General features: G+C 40.5%; 1 protein-coding gene across 5 annotated transcripts in view; it reads left to right on the top strand.

The window, feature by feature from the left end:
* Window positions 1-12,021, top strand: part of HPS3 (HPS3 biogenesis of lysosomal organelles complex 2 subunit 1) — a 66,401-nt gene that overhangs the window by 42,963 nt on the left and 11,417 nt on the right. For all 5 annotated transcript variants that reach the window (XM_056808297.1, XM_007502058.3, XM_056808295.1 and 2 more), the window contains 3 exons: window positions 4,396-4,577; window positions 9,164-9,344; window positions 10,791-11,024. In XM_056808297.1, coding sequence (XP_056664275.1) covers window positions 4,396-4,577; window positions 9,164-9,344; window positions 10,791-11,024 — 597 coding nt within the window. The remainder of the gene's footprint in view (window positions 1-4,395; window positions 4,578-9,163; window positions 9,345-10,790; window positions 11,025-12,021) is intronic.

Raw genomic sequence — 12,021 nt, 5'->3', positions numbered from 1 at the left:
TTGACGAATTTTGCTGGGCAACCGAGCTTGCTAAGGATCACCCACAATGCGTCCCTGTTCACTGTGTCGAATGCCTTTGTCAGGTCTGTGAAGACAATGTAGAGACTTAGGTTCTGCTCAAGGCATTTTTCCTGCATTTGCCTCACTGTGAAGACCATGTCAATGGTGCTGCGATCTGGTCGGAAGCCACATTGTGATTCAGACAGGTTCTGCTCTGAAACAGATGACAGGAGTCTGTTGAGTATAACACGGGCGAGGATCTTTCCAGCAGTGGAGAGTAGTGGGATGCCTCTGTAGTTGTCACAGGCTGCTAGTGCGCCTTTGTTCTTGTATAGGGCTATGATGGAGGCATCTCTGAGTTCTGGGGGCATGTTTTCCTCTTCCCATATGCTGGTTAGCATTATGTAGAATGCCTGGAGTGCCTTTCCATTTAAGGCCTTGTACACCTCGGTTGGGATCCCTTCTTTACTGGGTGCCTTGCCTGCACTCATTTGTTTAATGGCTTTTTGGACTTCCTCTATTGAAGGAGGGACTCAAGTTGTTCAGTGGTGCGGTTTTGGGGGATCTGGTCAAGGGCGCTTTGGTCGACTGAAGAGGGTTGGTTGAGAAGCTGACTGAAGTGTTCTTTCCACTTGTTGCTGATGCCTTGTTTATCTTTTATGAGAGTGTCACCATCAGAGGATAGCAAGGGAGTGGTGGTGGGTTTTAATGGCCCATAGACAGTCTTGAGGGCACTGAAAAATCGTTTGTAGTTTTTCATATCAGCAAAACGCTGGATTTCTTCTGCCTTTTTTTCCCCACCATCGGTCTTGCATCTTCCTGATCTCATGCTGCGCCATGGCTTGGAGAGACTTGAATCTGTCCTTTTTAGGAGCAGAGTTTGGGTTATTTTGCCACTCCATAAAGGCTTTGTTCTTTTTGCTCAATAGGTCTTTAATAGCAGTGTTGTTCTCATCGAACCAGTTCTGGTGGTTGCGTTGTTTGGGGCCTAGGACTGCCTTTGATGTTTCCTTCACTGCATCTCTGAACTGGTTCCATTTCTCGGTTGAGCTTCCAGTGAGTGGTCCCTTGGCAGACAACTTGTCGTCCAGGCAGGACTGGAATGTTTGCAAATAAGATGGATCTCTAAGATGACTCATGTTGTAAAATGCACGAACTGTCTGGGCACGTTTTGGATGGCGAGGCGCAATGCACATTTGAAGAGTCACTCTAACCAATTGGTGGTCTGTCCAGCATTCAGCTCCTCTCATGGCTCTGGTGATCTTTACATCCTGGATGTCTTGCCGGCTTATAATGATGTAATCAATGAGATGCCACTGTTTTGATCGTGGGTGCATCCATGTTGTTTTATATTTGTTCACCATTCTGAACACAATGTTTGTGATGGTGAGTTTGAACTCTGAGCATTTGCTGAGTAGCAGTAGGCCGTTGTTGTTCATTTTGCCCATGCCGTGTTTGCCGAGCACTCCTTTCCATCTTTCATGGTCCTGGCCAACGCGGGTGTTGAAGTCTCCCAGTAGTATCAGCTTGTCATTGGTGGGCACTGAGTGCAGGACGGCACTCAGGTCAGAGTAGAACTGCTCGATGGTCTCCTCTGTGCTGTTCAGTGTTGGGGCATATGCACTGATGATTGTGGCATACCGGTCTTTGCTGAGAGGCAAACGGATCTTCATGAGCCTCTCGCTGATGCCCACAGGCAAGTCTGGCAGCTGTTTGAACAAACTGGTCTTGATAGCCAGGCCAACACCATGGATTCTGTCTTCATTTGAGGCTCATTTCCAGAAGAAGGTGTATCCAGTGGTGGGTTCGCTGAGTGATCCCTCTTCTGGTAAGTGTGTTTCGCTTAAGGCTGCGATGTCGATGTTATATCGCGCCAGTTCTTTACTGATTAGAGCTGTTCTGCTCTCCGGTCTTGGGGTATTCTCTCTATCAAGTAATGTCCTGATGTTCCATGCTCCTAGTAGGAGTTTCTTTGTATTTTGTTTCTTTTGATTTCGACCACTTAAAGGGATGACCCACCAGTCTCGGTGTGCTGACCGGGTGTTTGTAGGGCAGGCAATGTTTGGGACACCTTTTCTAGTCCCCTTCCTTGATTAGGGTGAGCAGTACTGTTCTAGAGAGGGCTGCTCAGTCACCCAGGATGCTGCCGAACGTCCCTGCTGCCCACAGGGCCGAGCGACCACTGGTCCGTGGGCCGCCTACATGCAGGATCGTGACTACAACTGCCAGTGGTTACCTCCACCTGTTGCGTCGCCACTACCCCATCACCACAGGTCTTGAAGAGGGTGGATGGGGTTAGGATAGATGAGTGTGCACAAAGATGCTTGTGCGTGAAGGAGATTTAAGTGGAAAAGTCGATGCACAGAGACAGTCCCACTCTCTCGGCGTTGGAAGCCTGGGTCCATTAGCACGAAAAGTCGTTACACCTGGAGACTTCCTCAGCTGCATTGGATGGCCGTGTTGTCCTTTGTGCTCCAACACGCCCTAAGCACTCCACAGTGCTTTGCTGCATCTCCATCTCAGCCGTTGAACCTTCTTATTGGTTTCTTCCGCCTGTTCCGCCAAAGCAGTCTTCACATGCTGGGTGAGCAAAGCCCTGGTTCACCAGGGGTCGATGACCCGATGGCTACCCTCACAAGGTTTAGTTGGCCTGTCAAAGCCGTTGCCCGGGGTGTGGCCGTTGCCGCATGCTAACAGCTACTGGGAGCCACAAGTGAGAGCTGGGTGTCAAGTGGGGGTCAGAGGCTGGAGAGCTGCCCTAGCAGGGCACGACAAGCCCTCCATACCAGAGACACTACCCCTCCCTGAGCACCATTCATCGACAAATGGAATCATGGATTTTTTTCCTTTTCTTTTAAAACCCTTCTCTTCTGTTGCAGAATCTCAGAATGTATATGGGTTCCAAGACAAAAGAGTGACAAGGGCTAGGCAATTTGGGGTTAAGTGACTAGCCCAGGGTCACATAGCTAGGAAGTGCTTGAAGCTGGATTTGAACCAAAGCCTTCCCAATTCCAGGTCTGGTTGTCTTACCATGTGCTACCTTGGCTATGGCATTTCAACATTTGATAGTTTCACCTTTTGTGTCTCATTAGCTCCCAAATAGAAATATGGGAACTCTATCCAAGATGGTAGCCTGATAGGACGTGATAATCTTTTGGGTTCACTTTTAGAAAGTAGTGAAAAACTTTCCTGTTTTTCTCAGTTCTGTATATGAAGCTTGTACGTAGCTTTGGGGAGATGTTTATAAATATAAATGGCACAACTTAGATAATTTGGTACTAATGGAAGGGGAAGACCATTCTGAATAAAAAATACTAAATATAGAATAATTTTAAAAGAATTGAAATGTTATTGCTTTCAAGTGAATGACTGCCATTTTCTTCTTTAAATTGACTCATTTAAATAAATGGATGAGTATTATTATAATTAACCCATTATTTGTTGATGTATAAAATCATTTTATGAATTGTGTTCATAAAGTATACGAAAATTTCAACAATCTTTCTTCTCATACTCATTTGACATTGAAAACTGGAATTTTATTTGACTGCTGAAAACTTCAATCATTTTCATTGCTAGAGTTTAGGACTATTAGAATGAATGCGTTTCTTCCTTTTAAAAATCAATGAATTAATGATATCTTTTGTTTTTATGGCACTTTAGTTTCTCTGTAAATCTTTCCTCCTCTTTTTTATTCTTTCTTATAATCCCTTCTAAGGAGATTACATTTTAAATCCCTCTTAATCCCCTGCATTTTATCTTTTGTTATAATCCTTTATAGCAGAATAAAAAGGATTTTTAAAAAGCAATTCAGCAAAACTATCAAATTCACCAACTAAGTATGACAGGATATATAGAATTCTATACTTAGTCCCCCATATTTTGGGGGTAAAAAAAGTAATGGATGTATATTCTCATATTTCTAAATCGGAGCTCAGTTCAATTATTACAATTACCCAGAATACATTTCCCCCCTTTTTATTGGTTCTTTCCATAAACATTGTCAGACTCATTGTATGTGGTTTTTCATTAGTTCTGTTTACTTCATTTTGCATTATTTTATATCTTCCTCTGCTTCTCTGAAAAGATAATTGAAAATTTCATGAAATAAGAATTTATAGTAGTAATTAATTGTTATTCAATTAAAGGAGAACATTACTCTGTCTCATCATGAATAAAATTAACCTCATTAAGTAGACAGCTAAATCCTACTAATACAATAGCCTTTTACTACAAATTCATAATTAAGAGAATTTGGATTAGTGATATTTTCCTGTATATTTAAAAATTAAATATTAATTGATTGAGAAATTTAGTCTCTCTTATCTTGGACCCCTTTGAAGAGGATCGGCCTTTCCCAGTAGCCATCATGAGCCACCTGTCCCCCTGTTCTAGGTAGACTACAGTAAGACCTACAAGAATGTGAGAACTCAGAGCTGCATCCATCTCCTCAGTGAGGCCCACCTATTAGTGAGAGCCGCTCTGATGGATCCCTGCCTCACTGAACCTGGAGAGAAAGAGGAACTCTTAGAAGCTTTCAGAGAAAGCTGTGGGCACCTTGGAGACTGTTATAGCAGGTTGGTGGTTTATGGCAGGAAGATGCTGTCTTGGAACTCTTGGAGTAAGCAAGGGATTTCCTTACTGCCAAGGAGACTTTGGGCTTTGGAGCTAGTGGGAAAGCATCTGGGCAAAGGAAGGGTATATTCAAGTTTTTCTGGTAATACCCATGGGCTTTGAGATTTAGACAAGGGGTAGACTCCCTTCTCTCTCCACCGATCCCCCAAACCAAACCAAAACAAGACAAGACAGCAGGAGCAATAGAGGAAAGCCATTGGGACACTCAATATGGTGGCCTGAAATGAGATCAAATGGATATAATTACAACATCATACAGTAATTGGGGGCAGGACTCATACCTACTTTAATCACCATATAGTAGGCTTCTCCTTTTGTATTTATGGTGGTTTTTATACCTCATGTGACATGATAAGACTGAATTAGATAACAAGTATTGATTAAGTTCCTACCAATTAGAAGGTGCTATAATGGGCCCTGGGGGTACCTAGTACAACATATGAAACAATTCTTCCTTTAGGAGAGTTTATTATCTAATTGGGGAGATAACAAGTACATGTTGGATAACATATATGGAATAAATAGGAATAGATATGAAGTATACAGGAGAGGCTGCATGTACAAAATAACACTTGAGATGCATCCAGAAGGAAGAGAGGGATTCTATGAAATGGAGTGAGGAGGAAGAAGAGCCATCCAGGCAGGGGGACCAGAGCACAGGAACAGAAATGTGAGAAGAGTTGCCATGTGTGGGGAACAGAAGACCAGTTTGAGGCACAGAGTGTGGTAGGAGGAATAATATATAAAGAGGCTGGAAAGATAGGTTGGGGCCAGATTATGAAGGGCTTTAAAAGCTAAACAAAAGAGTTTATATTTGATTCTGGGGAGCCAGTTTAATTTATTAAGTAGAAGAGAGATAATCAGATATGCACTCTTCTTCCCTCTTAGAATCAATGCTGTGTATTGGTTCTAAGGTAGGAAAGTAGAAGGGGCTAGGCAATGGGTATTAAGTGACTTGCCCAGGGTCACACAGACTAGGAAGTCAGATAGGTACTTAAGGAAGATAAGCCACATTCAGAAAGTGATCTCATTATAGTCTCATGTACCTATGTTTTCATCTGCATGGCATTCCCTCCAGCAATACAAACCACAACCCATCCATGCCTGCCATCTTGTGTGCCCATGGCCTACCATAAGTTTTCTTCCTTTGAATTTCATTCAGTTAACATTTTCTACCCATTTCATGGAGGCTGTTGTGTATTGGCCCCCCATGTCACGCACTACTCTTTCCCAAAGAGTTGAGCATCTTGCTTAACTGCTGACTTTTCTTCTCTGATCTTCTACTTGTTATACCTGATCTTGTACTAGGAGACTTTAGCATCTATATTAATGGTCCAGACTTCCTTATCTCATCATCCCTTAGTTTTCTCAGATATTATTATTGCTTCTCTCCAATCTCAGCCAAATGCAGGGATTGTCCCACCTGGGATCTCACTGTTTCTCACAAGTCATTAATAAAAAACTGGCATTCTTTCCCCAGCCTCTTATCATTCCATCTCTTCTAGTGACCATTAAATCTGTTCTTAAGTCTCATCAGGACCACTGATCCTTGTACCCCATAGTGTATCTCAGACCACATACTCCAGCTCTGACTTCACTTTGCTCCCTTTCTGATCATGGTCTTATAATCAGTCAATTCAACTCCACTCTCAGATCCCTCCCCTTCTTATCATTTTGCCCCACATCGCTAGTCAAATCTCAGCCTTCAATGACTCACTGTCAGCTTTCTCCCGTTCACTGAAGGAGGGCACATATTATGTTACATGAGAACATTATAAATTCATGTTAACGATTCTTATTAGTCAATTTTTACAACTTCAGCTGAGCCTTAATTGCAGGAAGACTGTGGTTTCATTCCTTCTTAATTGATTTTCTGTCTTAATCCCCATAAAAGCTATTCCAAATCCTCTCTTCAGTCCTCAAATCTTCCCATGTCTCCTGTCCCTCCCCTTACTCAGCTAAGGACCTCACCTCTTAATTTACTGAGTAATTGGAGGTCATTCAACATGAACTCTCTTCTTGCCCTCATCTCTTCATTTCAAAACCCTTTGATATCACATCTCTTTTCTCTTTGTCTTTGACAATGAGGTGGCCCTTCCCTTGCCAAGACAAACCTCTACCTGATTTCTTGATCTCACTTTCTTATCTCCAACGGATTGCACCCTCCACCATCTCCTCTCTCTTTTTAATGCCTTCACCATGCCCAAGCCTCCCCAATTCATTAAAAACCCGTTCACTAGACTTTACTGTTATAGTAAAGAATTAGGAAATCTATTGATTAGGTATAGATAAGATAAGAACTTTAAAAAAGGGTTTTCTGAGGATGCAGGCAAGGCAGAGTGCTGTGCTTGAGATAAGAATTTGAAAGGATGAGAAGCAGATAAAATTCTGACAGTTGGTGACTGAGTTGAGAGTTAACTGACACTCACTGGCTTCATTCAGTTAGAGAGACTCTCTCTGGCTTCTGGTGAAGACAGACATCCCATACCTTGCTCTTTGCTGTATGTAGAGGAAAGAACTCTAAAGCAACTGAAGAGGTTTTCATTCCCTATTTATTGTGAGAATTCATCTTGGAGAAAGAAGTTGGAAGATCTGCTTTGGTGAAGAATGGTTTTGAGAAAAGAAAGATCAAAGGCCTGTTTGCCTGGACTCTGGACCATCTCAGGGTTACCCTTTGATCAGCCAGCTAGTGCCATATTAGGCTGACTGACTTGGGTTTTAGTTGGAGACATCTTTAATAATAAGTTAATTTTAATAAGGATTATAGTTAGATTGTAGTCAGATAGTATTTTGGGTTTTTTTAGTAAATGCTAGGTATGTTCAGAGTAGCTGGAAGACAAGAGTTTGCCATGAGGCAAACATAGAAGGTGGATGAAAAGTTAGTTCCCCTTTAGTGTTAAGGCTTTCCTTATTACTAATCCTTATATTCATATTGTTAAATATAAATAAATAACTTTTGTATAAATATTTAGTCTCTAAGAAGCTTAAGTCATTCCTAGCTTTCCTTCTGAGGGGATAGCTGAAAGAAACTTTTGTGAACATCAACAAAGTATTTCTCCACAGCATCCTCCTCAACAACATCAATAAATATCCACAATATTTCACTGTCCCCATAAGTTATTGTCCTATATTTCTTTCTTTCTGAACCAAACTTGTCTCCACTGGTTTCTAGTCTCCTCTCGCTCTTCAAACCTTTATAATTTGGTTTCTGTAACTTCACCACTCAATTGAAATTGTTCTCTAGTACCACTGTTCTGAATTGTCAAATCTTTTTCATTCTTCATTCTTCTAGACCTCTCTGCTCTGTTTGACCCCTTTCTCCATGACAGTTGCCTCTCCTTGTTCTCCTCTTATCTGATTGCTCTTTCACAGTTTCCTTTGATGGTTTATCATTCATATAATGCTCCCTAAGTGTGAATCTTCCCCAGAGTTCTGTCCTGGGCCCTCTTGTGTCTACACTATCTCACCTGGATGCCTCATCTGCCTCCATGGGTTTAACTATCAATTCTATGCACATCTTTCTATCTGGCCTCATTGTCTTTCCTGAACTTTTGCATGGCATCAGTTGTCAGTTGAACATCTCCAATTTCCAATTGGATGTGAGAATTGTCCCAGAAGTGATTTTCCCTAAGCAAAGACTCCTACTCAGTACATTCCTCTTGCTCCCTATTACCTCTTAAGGTCAAGTATAAACTTCTCTCTTTAAAGTCCTTCACAAACTTTCTCACACCCAGTTTTTAAGCCTTATGATATATTACTCCCCATTCCTAGACTTATGTTTTTCTTATTGTTTATCGCATGCAAGACTTCATCTCCTGCCTCCAGTATTTTAGCACTGGCTCTCTCTTACTTCCACCTTTCCAAGATAACTAAGTTTCTCCTCATTCTCCTTTTTATAGTGCCTTTCACTCCCAAATGGCATTTTTTTCCTACTTGTATTTATATGTGTACCTGTTATCTCCCCCATTAGAATGGAAGGCCCTTGCCAGTAGGGTTGTTTCATTCATTGCAGTCCTGTTGCTAGCACTTAGCACAAGTCCTGGCAATATGGCTCTTACCAGACTCTTATCGGATGACTGATAAATTCTTTATAGAAAGTCCACCCATGCTACCAGGGGTCTTCCCCATTTTCTCTTGACATAGCCAGAATACCATTGATGTACATAGGCTGTCCCTTGCTCTAGTCATACAGCCAATTCATCTACTTTTTTGTTCACACATTTCATGCTATTTTGTTAGCATCTTTGTAATCACAAACCATTATATAATTTTAGCATTTCAAACACGAGCAAATCCAAAGCAATAAATGTTTAACTTAGGCATTACAGAAATATGTTGAAAAGCTCAACGATTATCAACTAATAGGTTTGGAGTGAAAAAAAAAAGCATTTTTGAAAGTCTAGGAAAAAAATATAGACTACCTGTGTCCTTATTACTGTTTGACTTAAGACTTCTAAGATGGTAGGAATTTAATGTCTTTTATTCATTTACTTATTCATTCATTCATGATGTTTTTTTTTTTATTTAGACTTGACACCCAATATTCTCATCTGGCCCTGCCTTATTATAAGATGTCTGGGTTATCTATGACTGATGTTTTGACCAGAATAGACTCAGTTTTAGAGGATGGATCACAGAACCCTGAGAGAGGTTTACTCTTCTACATAAACCATTCCCTTTATGAGAATGTGGATGAAGAATTAAGTGAAGTAAATATATTTTCTGTTTGTTTATTTATAGTATATTTATACTCCGTTTCCACCTAGGATTCTAGGTGGTACAGCACATAGAATGCTGGCCTTGGAGTCAGGAAGACTCGAGTTCCAATCCTGCCTTAAACACTTACTAGCTATGTGATCCTGGACATGTCACTTAACTTTTGCCTCAGTTTCCTCATCAGTAAAATGGGGGATAATAATAGCACCTATCTCACAGGATTGTTGTGAGGATCAAATGGCATAACAAGGAAAGCACTTTGGAAGCAGAAACACTATTAGCTATAATAATGTGTCACTTAATCTGTTAATCTTTCAATTACCTATCAGCATATGATTATAGATCTGCATTATTTTGGAGAAAAGTTCCAAATTGGAATTTACCGCTTCATATCAAGGAAATCATCGGTTTGGACCAAAAGAACAACAAAATTCCCCTCAAAACACCTTTTTTGTGTTTCCTTAAAAAATTCAGCCAAATTCCAATTGTTTTACCTTTGGAATCATATTAGCTTTTGATGGGGGAGAAAAGAAAATATTCTTCTTTGTCCTGCATTAGTAATCATAGAATGATAATGGTGGAAAGGCTCTTAGTAACCACCTAAATCCAGTCCCCTCATTTATGGCTATAGAAACTGAGGCACAGATTGGTTTAGTGACTTTCCAATCATCTCATAGATAGTGCCAGTGCAAGAGTCAGAACCCAGGACTTCTGACACCATTCCCAAACTGCCATATTTTCCAATAAGCTTGTACAAGGGGCTGACTTCCAATAAAAAGCAGCCATGTTTTGCTGTCCTGGCCCGATGTGCTTCTTAGGATTTGTTCATTTAGAATTCTTTTTAGAAAACTGACAATAATTGATTATGACCATGTCACGTAGAGTCTGAGATACTAAAATATTTACGATTTGACCCAAATAAATATATTTTCATAAAAACATTTCTGGTTTGTATAAGTATGTATTCACACACATATGGACATACACCCGTGTACACACTCATGTGTGTGTGTTTAATATCATGGACCTGGATTTTCATTAGTGTTGGGAACTCTTAGTATGGAACCTCCTTCAGTGATAAACATTTATGACTGATGCCTGAGGCACTAAGTGATTTAGTGATTTGCCATTGGTCTCCCCATCACTAGAGATCATAGACAGGATTTGAACCCAAGTCTTCTTGACAACCAGATCAGCATTTATGTCCCTAGCAGCTAGCATAGTACCTGGTACATAGCAAGCACTTAATACATATATGTTTATTGATTTCTCTAATTATGTGAGCACTGAAGTTTATCGATTGCTTTAAACACAGTAAGTGCTTACTAAATGTATATTTATTGATATAACTATTAATTTTAGATTATATATATCCATCTAGGCACTGGCTTTCTTTCTTTGCTGACGGCTGCCATTTTATTTCTTTCCATCCACTCCAGGAATTAGCAACAAAAGTGATCCAGATATTCAGTATTGCAGAGCCCAAACAGCTGCCCCATGCTCTCTGCAGCCCTTGCATGAAGAATATGGATCCTTTAATTGCCATGAAGCATTTAAAAAAGCTAAATCCAGCCGGAATGTCCTCTGTCTTAGTGGCCTTGAGCAAGGCAGCAGTGGCTCTGAAAATAGGAGATCTGAACACGTACAAGAAAGAGATGAAATGCCATACGGAGGTAAGGTGCACGGCCAGGTGATTCTCTCTTGTTAACACAGGAGTTGGCTCCACCTCCACAAGTGTTCCCAGCTCGCTCCTTGATGATTGTAAATAATGAATCCTCTAAAGAGGTCCCATTAATAGACTTTGCCCTACCTGTTTCCGTGGGGCCATAGCCAGTTACCGTATTTGACATAATCATAACTTTGAAGGGTGCAGATTTGATACAAGCACCACCTCATAGGAGTCATTATTCACATGAATCCAGATCCAGCAATAAACACCTACTTGTTTTTTTATGTAAATTCACACACACACACACACACACACACACACACACACACACACACGCGCGCGCTAGAAGGGAGCTTAGAAGTCATCTTGTCTAATCCTCTCATTTCAGAGGAAACAGACGAGGCCAAAGAAGCTCAGTGATTTAGATAGTTTTTAAGTTGTGATTTATAATAACTAGATTTCTGGGCATAATAGACAGAGTTCTGCACTTGTATTCAGGAATCTGCCTTTGACACTTAGCTGTGTGATCTTGGCAAATCACTTAAAGTCTCTGAGCCCGAATTCCCTCATCTGTAAAACTAGTGAATAATACCAACACCTTTGAGTTCTTTGCAGGGTTCCTATAAAGCCCAAATGAAATAGTATATATGAAAGGTATATATTTAAAAATGCATATATAAAAATGTATCTAAAATATATTAAATGTACATTAAAAATAATGTATAAAAATTGGTAAATGTTAAATTTTTATAGAAATATTAGTTATTGTTATCGTTATTTTTATCCAATACCACATGGGACTATAGGTTGTAGTCAGGATATGAACTTATTTCCTCATAGAATGTATTATCTATTTGATGGAGAAGTAGTTAAGACAGAATGTATGGTAATAGGCATCATCTCACCAGGTAGGATGTGATGGAGACAGAAATGCCAGAAGAAATTTGAGGAAGAAGAGACTTTTTTAGCTGCAGGGGAAGGGGTGGATGAGGACAGATCAG

This window comes from Monodelphis domestica, chromosome 8, assembly GCF_027887165.1.
Source record: "Monodelphis domestica isolate mMonDom1 chromosome 8, mMonDom1.pri, whole genome shotgun sequence".
Classification (NCBI taxonomy): domain Eukaryota; kingdom Metazoa; phylum Chordata; class Mammalia; order Didelphimorphia; family Didelphidae; genus Monodelphis; species Monodelphis domestica.
This window is presented reverse-complemented; position numbering and strand designations above follow the sequence as displayed.